Genomic DNA, 24,620 nt, shown 5'->3' with positions numbered 1-24,620 from the left:
CTGTACCTCTTCCTAGAGATGCTGCCTGGCCTGCTGCGTTCACCAGCTACTTTGATGTGTGTTGCTTGAATTTCCAGCATCTGCAGAATTCCTCGTGTTTGCGAGCTTAAGAGTAAAATCATTTCCTCCAACAATGCCAAACAAGGCAGTCAGAGGGTTGGGTTTAAAGTTTACTTTAAAAAGCTCCGAGAAAGTTTGAGATCTTTTCCAAAATTTATCAAGCCGCGGGCAGGACCAAAACATATGAATTAGAGAGGCCTCTTCGACATTACACCTATTATAGTATGGAGAAAAATCTTAGTTAAAACGAGAGAGCTTATCTTTAGTCGTGTAGGCTCTATGAACCACTTTGAATTGTAAAAGAGAGTGATGCGCACATAACGAAGGGGTGTGAACAAATTTAAAAATTTCATTCCAAGTATCCTCATCAATTGAAATCTGTAGGTCTTGTTCCCAGAGGTTTTTAATTTTGTCCAACGGAATGTTTCTCATTGCCAACAACATACTATAAATATTAGAAATAGATCCATTATGAAAAGGTTTCAGAGTAAAAATTGTATCAATTAAATTCTTATCTGGACATTTAGAAAACGTATGAAGTTGAGAACGCAAGAAGTCTCTAATTTGTACAAAGATTACGAAGATTATACTTAATAGATAGTTGATCAAATGAGGGATGGCTATCTCCAACAAATAGATCCTGAAAACATTTAATACTTAGTCTACTCCACTCTTTAAAAACTACATCAGTCAAAGAAGGTTTAAAAAAATCATTAGAAAAAATGGGACTAGAGTGTGAAAAACCAAATAACCCAAAGAATTTTCTAAATTGTAACCAAATCCTCAAAGAATGCTTAACTACATAATTATCAGTTAAATTACTTTAAGATAGAAGAATTGAAGAACCATTAAGAGAAATAATAGAAAATTTATTAACAGAATCAACTTCTGAAGAAACCCAAACCGGACAGTCTTCATGATTAATATAAGCAAAACGTAAGGTAGCGTATGTTGACTGCCCAGTAATAAAACCTAAAATTGGGTAGAGCTAATCCTCCATTTTTTTTTAGTTTTCTGAAGATGAACTTTGTTTAATCGGGGGTTTTATTATTCCGTAAGTAAGAAGATATAATCGAGTCTAAAGAGTCAAAAAAGGATTTAGGAATAAAAACAGGTGAGGCTTGAAATAAATATAAAAACTTCAGCAAAATATTCATCTTAATAGAATTGTTATGTCCAATCAACCATAATGAAAGGGGAGACCAATTTGATAGTACCTTCTTGACATACTCCAAAAGAGTGATAAAGTTTTCTTCAAAAAGAAATTTATAATTCCTAGTAATTGTTGTACCCAAAAAAGTAAATTGATTTCTTACAATTTTTAAAAGGTCAGAGTTGACTGATACCAAATTATTCAAAGGAAAAAGTTCACTCCTATGAAGATTAAGTTTATATCCTGAGAACTGACTAAATTCAGAAAGTAAAGGAAGTACTGAGGGTAGAGAGAACTCCACATTAGAGATGTAGAGCAAAAGGTCATCAGCATGAAGCAACAACTTATGAGTGATACCCCTCCTTAAAATACCCGAGATGTCAACGGATTCATGAAACGCGACGGCTGAAGGCTCTAAAGCCAAATCAATAAGCAAGGGACTCAAAGGACATCCTTGTCTGGTTCCACGCTGGAGATTAAATGGTTTAGAACACCGAGAATTAGTAGGAACCTGTGCAGTGGGAGATAAATAAATTAATTTAATCCATTGAATAAAATTGGACCCAAAGTTAAATTTTTCTAATATTTTAAATAAATAATTCCATTCAACCCAGTCAAAGGCTTTCTCAGCGTCTAAAGAGATGACGCATTCCGAAGTTACTTTAGAGGGAGAGTAAGTAACATTCAGTAAACGACAAATATTAAAATGAGAATAACGATTTTTAATAAATCTGGTCTGGTCATCAGAGACAATAGAAGGCAGAATGTTTTCCATCCTATGAACCAAAAGTTTAGATAAAATTTTAGCGTCAACATTAAGTAAGGAAATGGGTCTGTAGGAAGAAATCAGTTGGATCTTTATTCTTTTTGAGAATAAGTGAAATAGAGGCATCATAAAAAGATTGTGGCAACATGCCTAATTTAAAAGAGTCAGAAAGGACAGAAAGTAAGTAAGGAATAAGCAAAGGAGCAAAAGCCTTATAGAACTCTCCAGAAAATCTGTCAGGACCGGGAGCCTTTCCCGAACTCAGAGAATGGACAACCCGGGCAATTTCTTCAGAAGAAAAAGGTTGATCTAACCATTTTTGATTAACCTCAGAAAGTGAGGGAATGTTTAAATGATTTAGAAAATTATTCACAGCAAAATTGGCTTTAGGGGAATCGGAGCTATACAGTTTAGAGTAAAATTCTCTAAGAGTATCGTTTATTTCTAGTTGATCAGAAGTTATATCACCATTCGCTTTGGAGATTTCCTTAACTTGACATTTAACTATTAAAGTTTTAAGTTGATTAGCCAAAAGTTTGCCCGTTTTATCACCATGAACATAAAATTGACTTTAATCTTTCAAAAGTTGAGTTTCAACAGGGTAAGTTAAGAACAGATCATATTTAGTTTTAACTTCAACACGTTTTTTGTATAAGACGGTATCCAGACCAGAAGCATAGTTTTGATCTGAATGTTTCAGCTGATTGGCTAAATCAGTTCTCTCCTTATTAGCTTTTTTCTTAATACTTGTTGTATAAGAAATAATTTGGCCTCTAATATAAGCCTTAAAAGCATCCCAAATAATAAGGCTAGAATTGTCATCTGGCGCATTTCCTTCAAAGAAAAAAGTAATTTGACTCCCAAAAAATTTTTAAAAAGCCTTATCCGATAGTAAAATTGGATTAAAACGCCAAAATTCGTTAGATCGAGAAACACCCGAAAGATTTAAAAATAAAAAGATGGCGGCATGATCTGAAACAGCAATTTCTTTATATCCACAGGATCGAACAGAGGGTATCAAATGATTATCAACAAACATATGTGTTTTTTGGTATGGGAGGGGTGGTCTGAAATCCAAAAAATTCTGAATTCCGAAATGCAACCGGCTCCAAGGATTTCAGATAAGGGATTGTGGACCTGTATACCATTTAAATATGTTTAAATCAGAGATTAAACATTTAAACCACTGGAAGAGACCAAAAATCCAAACCTTATAATTCAAAATACTTGACCAAGCAATAGATGAGGCGGGGATAACCAAACAGCTGATAAAAAGAAAAAAAAACAGCCCACCCCCTCCCAAAGAAAAAAAATCACCCGAGACAGGGCAAAAGCTGATCTACTGACATCTTACTGGCAGAGCTCCAAGAGAAGAAAAGATTAGTGCAGAATGAATTCCAACCTAGACTAAGTAACCTTCAAAAGAACTAAAAAAATTCAAAACATAATGTTTGCAAAAAGTAATTACAAAGAAAACTTACTGAAGTCTATTAATTTTCTAAACAGAAAAAATAAAAAATGAGAAGAAAAAGGATTATTTATAAAAAATATATCGAAAAAATTGTTCAAAGAAAGAAGTAATAAACACAAACTGCACAATTGCAACGAATTGATCAGTCAAACTGAGGGAACAAGGTTATATGAAGCAGAAATAAACAGTTAAACCTGGAGTTGAGACTAAATATTATTCAAAAGGGCTAAAGAAGAATTCAAAACATCATGTTGAAAAAAAAAATTAACCCAGCAAAGAAAATACGATAAGAACAGAAACTAATTATAAGAGTATACGAGAATAGAAGAGAGAATTGTTCAAAAGAAAGACGTACTAAACCATTAGACCACAAATTTCCAACAACAAAGAATCGGTCAAGCCAAGGAAGCATAGTTTATATAATCTCTCTCTCTCCTCTCTGGCTATCCATCCCATAGGATGATGATGGTTCCTTTCAGTCAGTTAGTGGGGTGGTACCCCACTCCTCAGAAAGGAACAGCATGTGCGTGAGTGGATTTTAGGTGAGTAGGGGGTTGCACAGGTCCAGACCCACCCTCTTGACATCCCCTCACGGATCCAGCAGCATGGGGGAAGTTCTGTTGCAGTGAATGGCCAGACCAAGCTTCGATGCAAGGGATGCCCTTTCCACGCTTCACGACACGTGTTTGCTAGATGGCCGTTGACCCTACGAGAGGGTTCATCTGTCCTTTGACAGGTCTTGTTTTTCATCCTGCAGGGTGTCTAGCCACCCTCCTCACCAGGCAAGCCTGGTGGGGGAGGCGGTTTAGTCACTGACCACCCAACCACGCGACAGGTAGTACTGGTTTACGATACCAGTAGCACTCAGACGAGTGACCTGACCAGAAGTTTATATAATACAGTATTAAACAATTAATCTTCTGGACTTAATTCGCCACAAGAAAATCGTGCACTTCCTCAATCGAAAGAAACCACTTCGGAGATCCATTTTTCAAAATGATCCTGAGGCGAGCGGGATAATTTAGTGAAGGTTTATAGCCTTTGTCGTATAACTCCGTCATGACCATTTTATACTTAAAACGTTCATGTAACACCTCAGGCAAATAATCTTCGACCAGCCTTATCTTATAATCTTCAAAGTTAATCATACCTAACCGACGAGATTGGCGAATTATAGTAACCTTTGTTTGGAAGTCATGAAAAGCAATTATCACAGGTCGAGGTTTTTGTTGAGAAGAGGATCTAAACACTGGGGCTCGGTGTGCCTGGTCTATTCTTGGTGGAGTATCCAAAGCATCAGAAAACACACGAGCCAACAGCTTTGCAAAACATTCTGAAAGTCGATTGCCTTCGACCAACTCAGGAAGACCTAGAATTCGTATATTGTTCCTTCTTGATCCATTCTCCTAAGCGACAATCTTTTGTCTTAGAGATTCAACGATTTTCCATTGTTTATCTCCAAACTTTTCCAACTCATCCATCTTAGTATCCAGTCTCATTAAAGCATCTTCATGTTCTTGAATCTGAGTAGTATGTTCTGTAAAGTTTTTTGAAAAGTCTGCAGCAGAACCTCCATTCGATTAAGCTCTGTGGTAACTTTTAAACATACATCCGAAAGTTGTTCAGACGTTTCGCTCTGAGCTTTCCAAATAAGCTCTGTAATAGCTTCCATAGTCACAGAGGGATCCTCTTCATTTTTAGAAGTTTTAGCATGAGACATCATAATACTCCCAGAGTAAGTTTTCAAAGCAGATTGGATTCAGTAATTTAAAAAGAATGGAGCCGTTCGAGAAACACGTCTACTCCATGCAATGCCAGTAGGAGGAGTCCCTCGCTGCTGGTCCATGGTGGGGAGGTCATTGTCAGCTGTCATCTGAAGCACTGTGACCGTCACTTGCTCCTGGTTCAGCGGTGTTGCGTTGGGCCGCTGCCAGGTGTGCTGCACTGCCCCAGGCCGCTGTGACACCGGTGTGGTTGCTGTTCCCACTGGGACTGCTTCCTGGAGCTGCCCCGCCAGAGAGCCATGGCTTCAGCACCGAGGTAGAGAGTTGCCCCCGACACATCCATACGGGCCTCTAGTGGGACAGCAGGTCCAGGCCAATGATTCAGGACTCTCGGATGTCAGCTAGCCACACCTTGTGTCCACTGCATTTCTCCCCACTGTGATGCACAGCCTCCTCCTCCCTCACTATCACCGCAGACCGTAGCCAGCTGGACTGCTGTTGTTGTCCACCCAGGCGGGGATGGCTGGTCCGTGCCGGGGAGAACACTGGGACGGATGGTAGTGATGGTTGACCCCCTGTCCACCAACATACGGCACCTGATGCCCTCCACCACGCAGGCAGTCCACATGTAAGCCTTGCTCTTCCCCCAAAAACGGCCCGCCCGGAGGGGTGGCAACGGAAGGGTTCTGCTGGAGGATTCGTGCAGCACTGCCCACTCGGTGTTTCCAATGGCTGCTCTGGGCTGTGGCACGTGCCGGTGCGGGGCAGTCCCAAGCCAAACGACTTGCAGAGATCATTTTGAGGCCAGCATAGCGCTGATTGGACCTGTCTCACGGGCTCCTCCTCATCAAGATTCCTCTTCCACCTCGGTGACTAAGCCCAGGCTCGCTGGAACACCTTGAGGGGCTAAAATTGCTTCTGCCCTTTCCGCCTCAGTCAGTGCCTCGTCCAGCAATGATGGTGATGTCAGGCAAACATGCTGCCAAAGGCGCTCTGGCGTCAGCGCCTTTACAAAGGTGTGGAGGGAAAGCTGTCCCTCAGCCGCGGGAGGGAACTGGGGGTAGCCATGCTGAGCACAGTGGCGGAGATCAGCTGCTAGTGCCCCCAGGCTTCTTCCCATACGGCGCCGTCTGCTCCACAGTTCTTCCCTCATTGATTCCGTCAACGGCCTCTGCTCAAAATGCCGCTCCAGCGCCACTACGAGGGTCCTGTAGTCACGCAGCTCTGCCGGCGTTGGTGCCCATGCTCCCATGGCTGCAGCACCTTGGATTCCCCAGTGCGGGTCACGATGGAGGTGAGTAATGCACTTTGCTCTGTCCCCTGGGTTGAGGAGCCTGGGTACACTTGCTCCATTGGGGCTCCCTGGGAAGGCACAATGCTCGGTTCCCAGGACCTCCCTCCGGGTCTTGTCTGCTTGAGCCCAGCCCATGGGTGTGGGGGGAGGCATACTGCTCGGTCCCTCGTCTTATTCCCTGGGTCTTAAGGGAATTTATCTGATGTTGTAGCTCTTCAGTCTCATTGTCTATCTCGCATCTCACTCCTGACCCCAATGTGAAATCAGGAGGGCTACAAGGGGTCATGAAATGTCCTTTACATGTTGGATTAGAAAAAATCCCAAGGTATTTTACACAAACATTAAAAACAAGAGGGTAGTTCAGAAGAATCTGAAACTCTGGAACGGAAGTTCCCGGGTTCGAACCCAGTCGGATCCGCTCCCGAGTACGCTGTCCATCCGTGCCAGGTTGAGTGTCGAGATCGCAACTCGACCTCGTAAAATAGAAGAAAAATACTGCAAAATGTCCGTGTGAGGAGAGCTGCACCACACAGTCTCTCTCTCTCGCTCCACGCCTTGTAAAGGCCATGAAAAAGACATCGTCCCGCCAACATCGCATACACACGGACGCATGCACGCGACAGAAAAAGGAATAAATCAGACAATTTATGCTAGAGTTGGAGGAAGCAGGCTTGGTACAAAATAAGTACTTTGCATCTGTATTTACCGAAAAGAAGGATGGGGAGAGGTACGCTGACACTCTCATGTGTATTGATATCACAGTGATGGTGGCGTTGAGGCTCTAATAGAATATTAAGTCTCTTCAAGACTCACAGCACCACACTTCATTTAGAGACAGTATGCTAAAAGATGTTAATGCCCAAGAATTTGAAGCGTCTTACTCCCTTCACCTCCAACCCACAAATGGGAATTGGTGTATTCTCTTTAGCCTTAGTCGAGGTCCCAGAGGTTTGGTGAATAGCTAGTATATATCTCCCTTGTTTAAAAAGTGCAGTGGATTCATAGAACATAAAACATAGAACAATGCAGCATAGGTATAGTCTTTTCAGCTTATGTTGTTGTGCCGAACTAATTAAACTCGTAATTAAATGTCAAACTAAACTCGTCATTTCTCCCAACACAACATTCATATGCCTCCATGCTCAGCACACTCATGTGCCTGTCTGAGAAGGTCTCCTCTATCATATTTCCTTCCACTATCAGGCACTCACTGTACTCCATGTTAAAAACTTGCCCTGCACATCTCCTTTGACAATCATAGATTATTTGTACATCAAAACATAAGGTTCCTTAAGGTTGTTATAGGAGGGGGTGGTAACAGGGTCAAGCTCCCACTACTTATTAAATGGTCCCAGTGTTGTGTGCCTCAAATAGCCTCTGACAACCAAGTCCAGCTCCTAGCCTTCATTTGTGGTTACCTACTAAGCCCAGCAAAACCATTCCTACTGACAGAAGGGGCAAAAGCGGGTTACTGGCGCCTTAAAACCAGTCACTTTGGGCAGATAGGGCTTGTCAGCCGTGGTTGGCAGCTCACCTAGAAGGAAAACTCTGATTTCAACCCTCCACTGCCTTGCATTATACCCACTCATGGAGAAGACCTTAGGAGTAAACCCAGAGAGAAAAGTCCGGAGCTGGAGTCCATAAGGCAGTCTAGACAGTAAGTTCAATACTAACTGGCAACTCCCACGACACTGCTGGTACCAAACTGTACCGGCCTCTGCCGTTCCTTTGGGTTCATCAGTTGCGTGGAGAGGGGGAGCTTGTACACGGGTAACAGTTTGCTTTCCATATTATACTACCCAGGCTTGCGTATCTAGACAGCTAGGACACAGTATCATGGTCAACTCTGGCCAACGGAGACCCTCACCTCACATCAAACCATACAGTGAAATGCACTGTAAGCATCAATGACCACCACAGTCCAAAGATGTGCTGGGGCAGCCCGCAAGTGTCACTATGCTTCCAGTACCAACGTCGCGTGCCAACAACTTACTACAAATAACTTGTACAGCTTTGGAATATGGGAGAAAATCGGAGCAGCCAAAGGAAACCGATGGGATCACAAGGAGAACATACAAATTCCTTACAAATAACGGTAGGAATTGAACCCCAATCAGAGATCGCTGGCACTGTAAAGCATTGCACTAACTGCTACACTACTGTGCCACTGCTTTTAAATTTCTACTTACACTCTAAATGAATGCCATCTTGTATTAGGCATTTTGACCCTAGGAGAAATACAAGCTATTTACATTGCTCATAATATTTTAGATTTCTATCGGTTCTCCCTCCACCTCCGCCATTCCAAAGAAAGCTATCCACACTTCTCCAATCTTATCTTTATAGCACATACCCTGTATTCCAGGCAGCATCATGGTAAAACCACTTCTGCACCCTCTCAACACGTCTTACAAACTTGATTGAGCTTTCTTTTGTGAACACAGAGCTGAGGATAGTGTAGGGATGAAAGAGTCCTCTGTTACAAGGGTGCTGGGGAAAGAGTCCTCTGTTACATGGGTGCTGGGGAAAGAGTCCTCTGTTACATGGGTGCTGAGGAAAGAGTCCTCTGTTACATGGGTGCTGGGGAAAGAGTCCTCTGTTACATGGGTGCTGAGGAAAGAGTCCTCTGTTACATGGGTGCTGGGGAAAGAGTCCTCTGTTACATGGGTGCTGAGGAAAGAGTCCTCTGTTACATGGGTGCTGGGGAAAGAGTCCTCTGTTACATGGGTGCTGGGGAAAGAGTCCTCTGTTACATGGGTGCTGAGGAAAGAGTCCTCTGTTACATGGGTGCTGGGGAAAGAGTCCTCTGTTACATGGGTGCTGAGGAAAGAGTCCTCTGTTACATGGGTGCTGGGGAAAGAGTCCTCTGTTACATGGGTGCTGGGGAAAGAGTCCTCTGTTACATGGGTGCTGGGGATGAACTGGACACGGACCATTGCATCTGACTCCACACCCTCTTAGCTGACTGTCTCTTCTCCACCTCAGCTGTTTGAGGGCAGTGTGCACAGGGGACGACATCATCTATATGGGAAATACCTGACTGTGAGAACCCCTCTCACTACCAGCCAAGCGAGGTCTTTGTGCTCGTTGATGAGTTTGGCAATGAGACATTTTGCCAAATGGTTTGAACAGTTTGCTGAGGGATCCACCCCGCCAGAACCCATTCCTTGCTGACCACTACTGATGGACAGGTATTTGCTTGAAAGAACTCTTTCATGAAGAACAGGTAGTGTGGCTACATCTGGGCCACAGGATTTTGCCTGTCAACAGAGCCAGACCTATCCTCTACAACACCAGGGACACGTAGCTAGAGTTGTGCGTTTGCAGTGATGTTCATGAATATGTAGTTCAAATGCAGCTTGGTTCATTGCCAGTAAACATCACCATGACAGCATGCAGGGAATTGTGACAGTCAAATTTGTAAGACTCAGTGTCATACACACAGAGACATGCAAACTATCCCTCACCAGTCATTGCCTTATTAGACACCAAGGGATCCTGTTTTGCAGAATCTCCTCCAGTAGCTATCCCACCACTGATGTCAGACTTACCTCCTGTAGTTCCCTAGCTTGTTCTTCATACCCTTCTTAAACACAGGGACAATATTAGCCTTCCTCCAGTCTTTTGGTAACTGTAGTTGGTTTATTATCATATGTACCAAGATACAGTGAAAAGCCTGTCCTGCATATTGCATATCCAGAACAATAAGAGTGTGGAATGAACTGTAACAACTGAAGTCCAGTACATCTATGGCTAGCAAGACAAACATAAACATAATATCTCTTCCAGGGCCCAAGCAGTTTATTCCTTACCTTCCTAAAATGTCCTGTGATACACTTAGTCAGACCACAAGGATTTATCCAGCTCTATCCATTTTAAGACTGTCATCAACTACATTTCTACATTTTTGTAATGTTAATTTGCTTCAGGACACTGTTCTTTTCCCAGAATACCCTACTTTCCATGAACTTCTCCACCATAATACAGACAAGTATGCATTTCACAACTCACCCATCACCCATAGGTCCACAGACAGACAACCACACTGATCTTTCAAACTGGGACTTATTTACCGCTTTGGCCATATACACTCGGTGGTTACTTCATTAGGTGCATTAGCTTGTTAAAACAAGTATCTAATCAGAAAATCATGTAGCAGCAACTCACTGCATAAAAGCATGCGGAGATGGTCAAGTGGTTCAGTTGTTGTTCAAATCAAACATCAGAATGGGGAAAAATGTGATCTAAGTGACTTTGACCCTGAAATGATTGTTGATGCCAGACAGGATGATTTAAATCTCTCCGAAACTGCTGATCTTCTGGGATTTTCAGGCACAACAGTTTCCAGAGAATGGTGCGAACAATAACAACAAACAAAAAAAATCCAGTGACCAGCAGTTCAGTGGGCGAAGACGCCTTCTTAATGAGAGGGATCAGAGAATAGCCAGACAGGTTCAGTTGACAGGAAGGTGACAGAAACCCAAATAACCATGTGTTACAATAATAGTGTGCAGAAGAGTATCTCTCAATGCATATCAGACCTTGATGGATGGGCTACAACAAAAGAAGACCACAGCGGGTCCTACTTCTGCAACTAATAAAATGGACACTGTTTATATGATACCATGTGCCTGTGATGCTGCTGCAAATAAGCTTTTCTTTTCACCTGTGCATATGAAAACAAACTCAACTTTGATTCTGTTATTGGTACTCTCATAGCACCTTTCAAGATTTGACTCTACCTTTTCTTCTTTCACACATTGCTTGTTTGTCAGTCTTTGTTTATGTATCACTTTTCATAGATTGTTATTTCTTTATTTTCCTGTAAATGCTTTGCTCATCTGGCTTTGTATCAAAATTGGCACAAAATTATGGGCCTAATGATGTGCCTAGTGCTGCACTATTGTATTTTAACTCCTGGCATTTCCCAATATACCTGCTCCAAGCTAATCAAATGTTGCCTTGAGGAAAGTACTGAATGCACAATGTTTTCCTTGTCCGTTCTGTACATGGAAGAGGAATGGAGGATGATTGATTAACTTCAAGCTTGACTTCATATAAAGGCCAGAGATAGCTTGGGGAAGAAAAAGTGTGGAGGGCACGAGAAAATCTACGACAAAAAGGGTAAAGGAATCAAGTGAAAGTGTTTTAAAGACATTAGTGAATAGCAAGAGGTAGGTCAATACACAAATATGAAAAGTAGAGTAACACTGAGAGTGCTGGTTATAATAATAGAAATGTTGTTTATCTGAAATTGCTGAACTCAACACTGAGTCTAGAAAAAATCATGTGTCCAGTTCATTCTCAAGATTACACTGACCTTTTTCTAAAGAATATAGAAAGCCAAAGACAGAGGGCAGAGTGGAGTGTGAAATAGATACAAATTCCAGACAATAAAATGGCAATATTCTATTGAGGAGTCACCCAATTCACATTTGCCTTCCACTGTACAGAAGAGCAAACATGAGCAGCAAATATTGTTCTTCCAACCTTGGAAATTGTCCTGCCACTGAAGAGAAATTATAATTACCATGGCAAATTTACACTGGTAGTTTTAAACATTGATTTCAAAATGAATATTGGAATTATAATACAGGTCCACCTTCACAGGCACCACTGGGACCTGAGGAGCGCCGGATTAGTGAAAATGCCGAATTACAGAAGGATCACATTAAGCATAATCAGTGCCAGATTATCGAAGGAACCGGATTACAGGTAGTTAGATTAGTGAAGGTCGACCTGTAATCATGAAACCAGAAGTTTGAAAATGAAGATGGACTTGCTGGTTATTATTCAATTGAATAAGTTCACTCCCATGACATCCAAGATAACATGTGGTCTCGAATACCCTCATAATTGCAAAGGTGATTAACCAATCAATTGTTAAAAATCCTGTCTGTCCTTAAAAGCATCCTTATTTCCTGTTAAACTCAGTGGATCTCCTGGCACACTAAGAAATGGCTTGAAAAAACATCAGCTAGTACTGTGCAAATGTCATATTTCATAGAGCAAGAGCTTTTTTCAACATACAAAGATCTCTACAGTGTCACACCCATTACATGTGCTGAAATTGTAATGGGAAGATTGTGTAAGTTACCAAGAAACCAACATATATGGTCAAAACGCAAGAAAGATGATATAACTACTGAAAACATAGCCTGAAAGTACAGAAAATGCTAGAAATAGTTAGCGGAACTGACAAACATGTGCACCAAGCGTTAATTGCCAAGATCAGGAACACCTTGTTAGAACTGGAAAAAATTGCTTTAAAAATAAATTTTAAGCACAAATAGACATTTTTTAAAAAACAGAGCATCACTTCAGTACAGTGGATGCCAATTAATTGGGACACATCAGGAACAGTACATTTTCGACCAAATAAGTGGCTTCCCCAACTAGCTGATATTTCATGGAAATAGTTAAAAAGGTATAAAAAGACAAACTGCTATTTAGCTGTGTAATAAGCTATGCATTTAAATGAAATACAGAACAAATTAGAACGCCGCTACTCGTGAATATCCGTCTTATCCGACGATGACAGGAAACCTACGTGGGAGGTTTTTTAAAATGTATTTAAAAAGGCATTGCACTGTGGCAGTTCCACTTTCTCAACCTCGGGAGTCTGGGTCCAGTGGTAAGAGTAGACATCTCAACTGGGGACTTCCCTGACTGCAGTGGATAAACATGCCTTGTCACACCCCTCACTCTTCAGAGGGCATCGCAAAACTGCCTTCCTAGCCATTGGATCTTACTGTAGATTTCACCTGCCCAGTCCACCGGAGCTAAATTTGCACACTTGGACAGCATGTCCCTATCTCAAATGTTCAAAGTTCAAGTAAATCTATGGTCAAAGTATATATATATATACACATCACCACATATGACCCTGAGATTCATTTTCTTATGAACATTCACAATAAATACAAGAAACAATAGAATCAATGAAAGACCGCCCCAACAGGTCAGACAAGCCATCAACGTGCAAAAGGCAACAAACTGTGCAAACACAAAAAGAAAAAATATAAATAATAATAAATAAATATCGAGAACATGAGATGAAGAGTCCTTGAAGCTGAGTTCAGAGGTTGTGAGAACAGTTCAGTGATGGGGCAAGTGAAGTTATCCCCTCCTGATGGTTGAGGGGCAAGAACTGTTCCTGAACCTGGTGAAGCAGATCCTGAAGTTTCAGCGTTTTCTTCCTGATGGCAGCAGCGAGAAGAGAGCATGGCCTGGATAGTGGGTGCTGTTTTTCTGCGACTGCACCCCATGTAGGTGCGCTCAATGGTGGTGAGGGCTTCACTCGTGATGGACGAGACATATGCACCACTTTTTGCAGACTTTCCCTATTCAAGGGCATCAATGTTTCCATACCAGGCTGTGAAGCAACCTATCTCACTAGGTAATGAAACCTACCAGCAATGCTCATCTGGTTTAGCCCACCTGTCAAAATGGTGTAACCGGAGTGTGACCTCTGTCACGTGCAAACAGCTACACAAAGCCACAGCCAAGAGTTGAGTGTCTGGTAGAGACCCAAGGTAACATTCAAGGTGATTGTTGATACCTTCAAGTTCTTCGTTGTTCCTAATATGTTGAAATAGTGCAACAGTTTCATTTTCACTTCTGGCTGTTTCTGACATTTCCAAGCCTGAATGCTTGAAACCACAGTGAGCAAAACATTACCAAATTGTCTTACTGCTTATTTATCACCAACTATCAGTGACAAAAAACACTGGTTTTTGACGTAAACACACAACTGACACTATTTAAAAACTGTTCACTCCAAGCACAGCATAAGTACACACAACTGACACTAGTTAGAAACTGTTCAGCAACAGTCTCCTGTCCTATTAAGCAGCAAATAAGTGAAGGTATTCCCAGCTATTTTCCTTGATTAGTTAATCTACTTTAACAGTTGTCCCAAATAAGTGGCTGCCCCAATTAACTGATGGCCTAATTAACCGGAATACACTGTATTTTGAATATTTATTTAATATAATGCTTACTTTTTAAAAAAAACATAGATGCACAATGAAATCTGACAGCTCTGGTGTGATAAAAAAAAACTTAAATTTCCCACTACTTCAATAACATTGACAGTTGAAACAACCTCAAAAATAAAACCCGCTCATTTTCTATTAATCTTAACCCTGAAAATTGTAGCCAAGTTAAACAAAGATGTGCAAGGGATCAAACAGATTTTTTTCAGAATCAGGACAAGGGGTTTAAAGATACTTCAGCTTGAGAAAAAAAACGCAAGGATCTGGTAATAATAAAGCGAATAGCAGCTAACAAGCACATTGAAGCTCCAGAATCAAATTAGAATATATATTTTAAGCTAACACATGCGTAAACATTATTCAAGAAATAACCCTTCAGTATCAAAACCTCCCTAAATACAACCTTCATCCTTGCCATGAGCAATGTACCCATTAAAAACATGCTACAGAATTTCAAATCTATCATCCTACTTGTCTTTTCACTACTGAAATCAGAATACTCATTTTCTCCCCCAGTACTTTAAACTGTAAACTAAGGCAAAAGAAAGTACAGGTCCTGGACCTGAATACAAAACAAAAACTAAGTTGGAGGAAGTCAGTGGGCCAATCAGCATCTATGGAGACAAAAGATACAAACGAAGGCTCAGTTGGAAACATCGACCTGGACAATTTGTCTCCACATATTCTGACTGATCCAGCTTCCTGTTTTTGTAGTGGAAGCCTATTATGCCACAGTTCTACGAATTGCCTCATCACTGCAAATTACTGTAGGACAATAAGCACCATCACAATTAGGTATGGAGACAACATCAACCTAAACACGACAGCCATGTTTTATTTAATTACCTACACACAAAATAATAATTCATTACCTTCACACTGGTCTTCTGACCGGGGTGCAGAAGCCCTCCAGAGTTCAGCACTCGAGTCTTTTTCAGGTCTATTAATGTGTTGTTCTGTCTGTTTCAGTCTCCTGGTCTTCTTCCCCGCATTGAGGATTTATTTGCTAAACGATCAGCAATAAAAAAAATTGTTAGGGTTACCAAATGGAAATACGAAAACATTCGAAAGAACTTATTAAATTAGGATTCAGACGAGAAATCACAGATCCTACGTACTAATTAATTCCAGGATATTCACCAGACAACAACCGTGCGGCCAAACGAACAAAGCTGGAGCTGGTAAGGTCTTCTACACCTCAATTCAAAGGGATGCCTTCTGAAGAAGCCAAGGTAACAGAAGCAATGCAAGAACGGCGGCGAAGCTGCGGGGTGAAACTTGCAGAGTGTCAGCAAGTTGGGGTCGATAGGAATTGCGAGGGCAGGAGAGCTGGGTGGGGAAGGAGCGAGAACATTGGAACAACTACCTCCGCACCCCATCCGAGTTTCGTCCCCAATCCCTCAACCACCAGGTTACTCACTACTTATCACGGCTCACTCTTCGCCGCGGCTTCCAGCATCGGACCTGACGCTGCAACGCGTCACCGCCGGGAAAACAAAACTTAAAACCCTTCCAAGGGAAAGAACTACACGTGTAACTTTCGGTTCGGGCGGAGTGAAAAACAATCAATTTGTCCTCCAGTGCCCTGAACCTAATATCGGTGTGACTAATAAGGTTTCACATTCCTGCCGCCGCAGGCGAAGCGGTTCGTCACGTCTGCTCCCAATAAAACCATCTTCGCAACCAAGCACAGGTTTCCGGCAAAATGCGCGGTTACTTCCCCCCGGGCACGCTTCACGAGATTGGAAGCAAAATATTTGGGGCCGCACTGTAGTCCAGCCACGGCCTCACAGCGCCAGAGACCCCGGAACCTCAGAACCTCCTGAATACCTTTATCATACCTCCCCCAGCAGCACATTTCCAAGCACCCACCGCTCGTCAAAATATATTTTTCTAAATCTCCTTTGAATTTAGCCCCCTCACTTTAAACGCTGATGAGTCTCTCATAATCTTTTAAACTAGTATCATGCCTCCCCTCGGCTAGAGAAAACAACCCAAGTTTGCTCAAGTTCTCCTTTCAGCACTTGACTAGTATTTCAGGTAATATCCAGCTAAACTCTTCTGCACCCTCTCCAAAAGCTCCCTATAATGGGGCAACTAGAACTGAATGCAGAATTCTGAACCAGAACTTCCAGAGGGTGACAAAAGAGGCAAAGGCAAATAAGAGCTGGAATGTTATGATGAGGTTGTATAAGGCATTGGTGAGGCCGAATCTGGAGTATTGTGTTCAGTTTTGGTCACCAAATTACAGGAAGGATATAAATAAGGTTGAAAGAGTGCAGAGAAGGTTTACAAGGATGTTGCTGGGACTTGAGAAACTCAGTTACAGAGAAAGGTTGAATAGGTTAGGACTTTATTCCCTGGAGCGTAGAAGAATGAGGGGAGATTTGATAGAGGTATATAAAATTATGATGGGTATAGATAGAGTGAATGCAAGCAGGCTTTTTCCACTGAGGCAAGGGGAGAAAAAAACCAAAGGACATGGGTTAAGGGTAAGGGGGGAAAAGTTTAAAGGGAACACCAGGGGGGGCTTCTTCACACGGAGAGTGGTGGGAGTATGGAATGAGCTGCCAGACGAGGTGGTAAATGCGGGTTCTTTTTTAACATTTAAGAATAAATTGGACAGATACATGGATGGGAGGTGTAAGGAGGGATATGGTCTGTGTGCAGGTCAGTGGGACTAGGCAGAAAATGGTTTGGCACAGCCAAGGGCCAAAAGGCCTGTTTCTGTGCTGTAGTTTCTATGGTTTTTTTTCTAACTGCAGTACATTTTGTAGATGGATTGCATGCTTGGCAACCAAAGTAAGGTGGTCAAAGGAATAAATCACTGTAGATAAAGAAAGTTAATGAAAGGCCATGGTGCAGATGTAGTTTTGTACTCTTCCTTTATAATCTCACAGTAAGTACCTCTGTGCAGAGGGCAATGGATATGAATGTGGTCAAAAGAATAAACAAACATATTAGTATAGCTCAAGACTCACGTCCTACAAGAAAAGATCACTTATCTGTTTTAAATAGGCAACCCTTAATATAAAATTAGTGAGGCCTTGGTTGTACATTTTCCAGCAAGAGGAAAAGTATCCATCCTGAACAGGATGTGTCTCAATCAACTCCTCTTCTCTACACTGCCTCCAATGCATTTCCTCAGTGTTACTTCCCTGGTTGATTGTAATTTCTTCAGTACATCCTACCCTTCCAGTTCCTGATTTGAAGCTATATTGTGAAGTCTGATGCAAAATACACATTTAATTCATCTGCCATCTCCTTGTTTTTCACAATAAATCCCAGACTTAAGTTCTATTGGACTATAGCTCAATTTGTTAATACTTTCAAAATATAGAAAACCTTAAATGTCTGCAGATGCTGGAAATCCAAAGCAACACACACAAAATGCTGGAGGATCTCAGCAGGTCAGGCAGCATCCATGGAAATGAACAAACAGTTGACGTTTCAGGCTGACACCCTTCTTCAGGACTAAGAAACCCTTATTGTTTTTGTTAGTGGTGAGTTTTGCAACAGTAGCTTGGTCGTTAAGGCTATTACAAATCAAGGCGTTCCAGGCTAGTTACATCACGGCTTAGTATGGCATTTCGAATGCACAGGGACATACGAAGCAGCAGAGAGAAATCTGCCCAATACAACACAAGCACAACCATCTCCGCTATGCGTAGTGTCTACAAGAGGCGCAGTTTCAAGAAGGCATCATTCATCATCAAAGATCCCCACCATCCAGGCCATGGCATCTTCTCACAGCTAGCACTGGGCAGGAGGTACAGAAACCTGAAGCCTCGCACCATCAGTTTCAAGATCAGCCGTTTTCCAGCAACCACTGACCACGTGGGTCTAACAACTCCATCATGTTTATGTTTTGAAGAGGGCCAGCGTCAGCTTCTGCAGCCGCCAACTGAGAAAACACATCTAAGAGTAAATAACTTCGTAGTGCGAGGCTCGAAGCAGCCGCCAATTCAACAGAACCAATCAGAACTGTAACACAATTTGAACTTATACTAATAGTATATCAACTCAAGCAATTCTCAAATGCTATCCTGTTAATAGCAACGGTTCGATACAACCATTTAATAAAAAAAGCTACACGCGTTTTCTAACACAATGCATATCTTTGCTGGTATAAAGCTAAAATGAACATTTTAGTCCCAATTCTAAGTTGTGATGACTACATTTCCCCCAAAACAAATAAGTAAGCCTACCATCGGATTTTAAAATACAGTGCGACATAATTTTTTGTCTTGTTTCTCTCACACACAAATTGCTGGAGGAACTCAGCAAGTCTGCTGGCGTCTATGGAAAGGGGACTGACTAAACAAGCGACTTTGCAGGCCAAGACTCTCCATAAATGTTGTCTGACTTGCTGAGTTCCTCCAGCATTTTGTGTGGGTTGCTCAAGATTCCCAGCATCCGCATCTCACGCGTTTTCGTTGTGTTTCCCTTTGGCCTTTCATTTTGCAACATGGTGTATTGTGTATGCAAAAATCTTTCCAAGCACAGAACTGTGCTTTACAACACATTAATGGGGATGAAAAATCACAGGACTTTTCTGTTACCGTATCCACTGTTCATAACTGCAGACAAAACCTCCAAGTCAGCTTCACCGCCATCATCCTCTTGCACATGCGGAACCAAGCTCCGGAGAGCAGTTTTTCCCCGGGGTTAGACTTCAAAACAGCCGTGCGAGGGTGGGGGGGGAAGGTTGGATGTGAGCTCGAGCTCGCGCTCTCCATTTGGAACGGCCCCGTTCGATGACTGACAGCCAGGGATCCCATCGGGAGCGGCTCCGGCCAAATGACTGACACCATTTGCTGCCGCTCGCGCGATGGGCGGGATTTTCTTTCGGAGTGGCAGGCGCTGAGCCGGTCACGTGACGGCCGTGAGTGCGCCAACGTTTTGGTGGCGGCGGGCTAAAACGCTTGTTTGGGTTCGGGGTATTTTCCGCGGTGGGCTGACCGCGTCATGGCTGTTCCTGGAGTGATCCGTAGGTTGGAAGAAGTGGTGGTGAACAGGATTGCTGCTGGCGAGGTGATTCAGCGGCCTGCTAATGCCATCAAAGAAATGCTAGAGAACAGGTGGGCTGGACAGAATCTATGTTGTGTGTGTATTGGGGGGGGCGGGGGGAGAGAACGGGTTAGTCCGTTTATACGCCCTTTGCATCGCTCCTTTAATTTTATTTTCTTTATAGGCCCCTCCTTCGAGTACTCTAACCACGGGACAATTTATAATGAGCACTTAACCTCCCAACCAGTAGGATGTTGGACTGTGGAAGAAACCAGTGTACTCAGAGGCCATGCAAACTCCTTACAGAATTGAACCCGGGTTGCTGGTACTGTAAAGCATTGTGTTAACCGTGTCATGATCAATCGGAACTTGGGTAGCTGTGAAGTGAAATTGCTCATAGTTGTAAGAATAACAGTGTTGTATTAGTGGGAGATTTTAATTTCCCGCAGCATTGCTGGATGATCCAGAGTTTTAATGGCCAGGGTGGGTGGAATTTGTGAATTATGCACTGTAAAGCTTCCTTCGTCAATATATTTGAGGGCCCTATCTGGAATAGTGCAAGACTGAACCTTCTCATGGAACAAAGCTGGTCTGGCAACTGAATTGGCAGTCAAGGAACACTCTGGATCTTGCGACAGTACTTCTAACAATTGATGGTGATGGAAAAAGATAAGACAGAATTAGGATCATAAATTGGAGCAGAGCTCATTCTGGAGGAATTGAGCAGGATGAGGCCAAAGTTGTTTGCAAGAGCCTGTTTAAAGGGAAAGGAACAAATGGCACGTGGGAAGGTTATGAGAGAAAGAGAGAGAGATATCAGGAGTCCAAGAGCAGCATGTTCCTGTAAGTGTGAAGGATAAACCTGGCAAGTTTAGGGAACCTTGGCTGAAGAGGGATGTTGATGCCCTGGTCAAGAAAAATGGAAGCTTTTATGTAAAAAGGGTAAATGATTATTTAAAATAAAGGTTAATACAATTAGGGAAATCTAGAGAGCAAAGACAAGGCACAAAATCTGACAGGCAAGGTTAAGAAAAATGTAGGAAGTTTTATAGCTGTATTAAAATGCTGGCTAGGGAAAGACTAAGTCCTCTTGGAGATAAGGGCTACTTATATCTCCATCCACAGGAGATGGGTAGAAAAAAGATTTGGACTCTGTTTTTACTGAGGAGATTCATCAAACACAAACTCTCATGCTCAAGATAGAAGGAAAATAAGTGGAGATATTTTGGAGATCTTTCATATTACCAGGAACGAGGTTTTTGCAGCCTTGCAGTGCAGATAAATCCCAGGCCTGACCAAATGTCTCCTTGGACTTTTTTGGGAGGCTAGAGGAGAAATTGTGCAGGCCCTCATTGAGCTATTTGCTTCATTATTAGTTACTGGTGAAGTTTCAACAGTCTGAAACTTGGCTGGAGCTGTTCTGTTGTTTAAGAAGGATGGCAAGGACAAGCCAAGGCACTATAGGCCCATCAGACTTACACCAGTGGTGTAAGTTAGGGGAAAGAATTCTGAGGGCAGGATCTGCCTGATTAGAAGGAATCAACATGCTTTTGTGCGTGAGAGGGTTTTGTTTGGAGAATCTTTTGAAGTTGTTTTGAAGAGGTAACTAAAAAGGTAAATGAGAGTAGGGCAGTGTATGTTGTCTATATAGACTTTAGCAGGGCCTTTGACAAGGTCTTGCATAGTAGGGTGGTTTGGAAAGTTAGGTCACATTGATTCAAGGGAGACCTACTCAGATGGGTTCAAATGGGCTGGGAGGTAGAAAGGAGAAGGTTAAAGAAAGTGAAAGTTAAAGGTTGTTTCTGAATGGAAGCCTGCAACGTGCTGCAGAGGTCGGTTTTGCAACCGTTGTTATTTATATAAATTATTTGCATATGATTGAAAACAGGTTGATAAGTTTGCTGATGATATAAAATTAGGAAGTATAGTGATAGTGAGGAAGTTTATCAGAGATTGCAGGGGATTGTGGTCTGATAGGGGAGTGGTTCAAGAAGCAGCAGATGGGTTTTAATACAGTGAAATGTGAGGTAATAGTCAAATTAGCATCAGACTGTATAGTAGGGCACTAGGGAATGTAATGGAACAGAGGGATCTCAGAGTACAAGAGCACAGTTCATTGAAAGCAGCATCACATGTAAAAGGTAGTGAGGAAGAGTATTTGGTATGCTGGCCTTCATTAGTTAAGACATTGGTTATCATAGTTGGACATTATGTTGCAGTTATACAGGCATTGGTGAGGTTGCAGTCGTACTTTGTACAACTTTGGTCACTCTTATAGGAAAGGCGTGGTTAAACTGGAAAAGTGCAGAGAAAATTCATGGTATTGCCTGGATTACAGGGTCTGAGTTGTAGGTAGAAATCCTTATTCCTTGGAATGTAGAAGAATGTGGAGCCACTTTATAGAAATGTTTAAAATTATGGGCCTAGATAAGGTGGATAGTTGCAATCTTTTTCCAAGGGAACACTAAGGGGCATAGGTTTAGGGTGAGTATGGGGGGGCATTGAAAGGGATGTGAAGGGCAACTTTTTCAAGTAGAAAGTGGAATGAGCTGCCAGAGGGAGTGATTGAGGCAGTACAATGGTATCATTTAAGAAGCACTTGCATAGGTACATGGAGGGTTGGGGCTTGGAAGGATATGGAGGAAATTAGGCCTAGCAGGGTGGACAACGCGTTCGGCATGGACTAGGTCAAAGGACCTGTATCTGTGCTCTGACTTTATGCAATTTCCTATTAAAAGCCATTCATTGGTAATGTGCCCATTTTGATACAAATTGATTTTTGTCCGTAAGTTGTAAGACTTTGTAGAGCATTGGTCAGACCACACTCGGGTCCCTGAACTAGAAAAAGATGTACTGGCTTTGGAGAGGGTCTGGAGGAGGGACATAAGAATGACTGGGAATGAAAGGGTTAATGTAAGAAATGCATTTGATAGCTCTTGGCCTGTACTTGTTAGAGTTTAGAAGAATGAGTGGGATCTCACTGAAACCTTTTGAATATTGAAAGACCCAGGTAGAGTGGATGTGGAGAGGATGTTTCTAAGAGTGGGGGAGTGTAGGTTCAGAGGGAACAACCTCAGAATAAAGGGCCATCCATTTAGAATAGAGATGAGGAAAAATTTATTTAGACAAAGGGTAGTGAATTTGGTATCTATTGCCGCAGATGGCTGTCGAGGTCAAGTCATTGGGTATATTTAAAGCGGAGGTTGATTAGGTTCTTGACTAGTCAGGGCATCAAAGGTAATGGGGAGAAGACAGGAGAATGAGGTTGAGAGGGATATTAAATCAGTCATGATGGAATGGTGGAGCAGAGTCAGTGGGCCGAGTGGCATAATTATGCTCCAATGTGTTACGGCTTTATGCCCGTAAAATACGCAGAAAAATCATTATGGAAGGATTGTAATGGGTGGCATCAAAATCACAAGACTGATGAGAAGTAACAATAAAAGTGGCGAAAGGAAACTGATTTTGTTTGCAGGAACAAACTTCTATTTATTTCAATGTAGTAACATTAGGGGAGCTCATTTATTGGTGCTGGTGTGCACAAGTCAAATACAGGTTTCCCCCACCATCCGAAGGTAGAGCATTCCTATGAAACGGTTCGTAAGCCGAAATGTCGTAAAGCAGCGGTCCCCAACCACCGGGCTGCAGACCGGTACTGGGCCGCGGCGAAACGATATGATTTGGCGATATGAGTCAGCTGCACCTTTCCTCATTCCCTGTCACGCCCACTGTTGAGCCATTACGCACGCGAGGTCATTACCCGCGCGTCATCCATGTCAGCGCGGGAAGGAGATCAACTCCTTGAGCTTGCAAATGACGGCGGGCTGAAAAGTATATTTGACATAACATCTCTGCCGGCATTCTGGATCAAAGTCAAGGCTAAATATCCTGAGATAGCCTCGAAAGCACTGAAAACGTTGCTTCCATTTCCAACATATCTCTGCAAGGAATGCAACGAAAACTAAATTGTGGAATAGACTGGACATAAGGAACCCCCTTCGAGTATCGCTGTCTCCCATCACCCCTCGATGGGACCGTCTTGTTGCAGGGAAACAAGAATTCAGCCCAGGGCTCCCGCTGATTCAGTGATATTGGTTCGTTGCAATGATTTTATATGTTCATACAAGCAAAATATGCGCTGTATGTTTAATATCCAAACGTTACTTAAAATGTTATGATGCTATTATAAGTGACTTATATAACCATATAACAATTACAGCACGGAAATAGGCGATCTCGGCCCTTCTAATCCGTGCCGAAAGCTACTCTCACCTTGTCCCACCGACCTGCACTCAGCCCATAACCCTCCATTCCTTTCCAGTCCATATAGCTATCCAATTTTTCTTTAAATGATAATATCGAACCTGTCTCTACCACTTCTACTGGAAGTTCTTTCAACACATACTTCAAGCTCCCCGTCCTCCCCTGATGATCGACTTATCACTATATTCATGCGAGGAAAATAAGCCCTGTGTGATTAATATTAAATTCGTTAGATAAACCCTTTTAGAAACGAAATTGAGTGTATTAGCCACTTATTACCAATATTCCGGTCGTGATTAACACCCCCCTACCCCCGAACAGAATCGCCAAAAACGGTTTGCAGAGAATAATATCGGCAGGTACACGCATGCGCACTGGTGCCCGCGCAATGCTTCATGTTCATTGTAGTCTTTCTCGGGGCAAACACTACTCTTGTCCGTTGGCAACACTACCCCCCCCCCCCCCCGGTCGGCCGGTCCGCAGCGCGAGAAAGGTTGGGGACCCCTGTCGTAAAGCGAAGAAGCAATTATCATTTATTTATATGGGAAAATTTTGTGAGCATTCGCAGACCCAAAAATAACCTACCAAATCATGCCAAATAACACATAAAACCTAAAATAACAGTAACACATAGTAAAAGCAGGAATGATATGATAAATACACAGCCTATATAAGGTAGAATACTTTTCCACAGTCATTACTGAACTGTTCTCCGTAGCGAAAATCTCGCACAAGCGCCGTCGGCAGAAAATCTCACGCAAGTGCTGTTGGCAGAAACACTCTCTCCAGTAACCTTTAAGCTATGAAACTGCCAAATCATACCAAATAACACATAAAAATACACAGCCGATAAAAAGTAGAAATAATGTATGTACAGTGTAG

General features: G+C 42.4%; 2 protein-coding genes across 6 annotated transcripts in view; one reads left to right on the top strand and one right to left on the bottom strand.

The window, feature by feature from the left end:
• The window catches only part of LOC134349943 (TPR and ankyrin repeat-containing protein 1-like), a 146,887-nt gene extending 127,727 nt beyond the window's left edge, over window positions 1-19,160 (bottom strand). The window contains exons 1-2 of one of the 3 annotated variants that reach the window (XM_063054909.1): window positions 19,028-19,160; window positions 15,338-15,471 (exon numbers count right to left, since the gene is read on the bottom strand). The gene's annotated coding sequence lies outside the window, so the exon portion shown is untranslated. Of the gene's footprint in view, window positions 1-15,337; window positions 15,472-15,583; window positions 15,866-15,885; window positions 16,114-19,027 lie in introns of those variants that run through there. The other 2 variants (XM_063054905.1, XM_063054898.1) reach the window with 2 other exon arrangements.
• A 179-nt stretch (window positions 19,161-19,339) lies between these two features.
• mlh1 (mutL homolog 1, colon cancer, nonpolyposis type 2 (E. coli)) overlaps window positions 19,340-24,620 on the top strand; it is a 112,827-nt gene continuing 107,546 nt past the window's right edge. For 2 of the 3 annotated variants that reach the window (XR_010018787.1, XM_063054877.1), the window contains exon 1: window positions 19,340-19,546. Coding sequence is in view for 2 of the 3 variants with exons in the window: in XM_063054877.1 (XP_062910947.1) it covers window positions 19,434-19,546 (113 nt within the window). In the remaining variant the exon portion in view is untranslated. Of the gene's footprint in view, window positions 19,547-19,685; window positions 19,801-24,620 lie in introns of those variants that run through there. The other variant, XM_063054883.1, reaches the window with a different exon arrangement.

The sequence above is a fragment of the Mobula hypostoma genome, chromosome 1, assembly GCF_963921235.1.
Source record: "Mobula hypostoma chromosome 1, sMobHyp1.1, whole genome shotgun sequence".
Lineage (NCBI taxonomy): Eukaryota > Metazoa > Chordata > Chondrichthyes > Myliobatiformes > Myliobatidae > Mobula > Mobula hypostoma.
The sequence above is the reverse complement of the archived record's forward strand: the minus strand, read 5'-3'. Positions and strand labels throughout refer to the sequence as shown.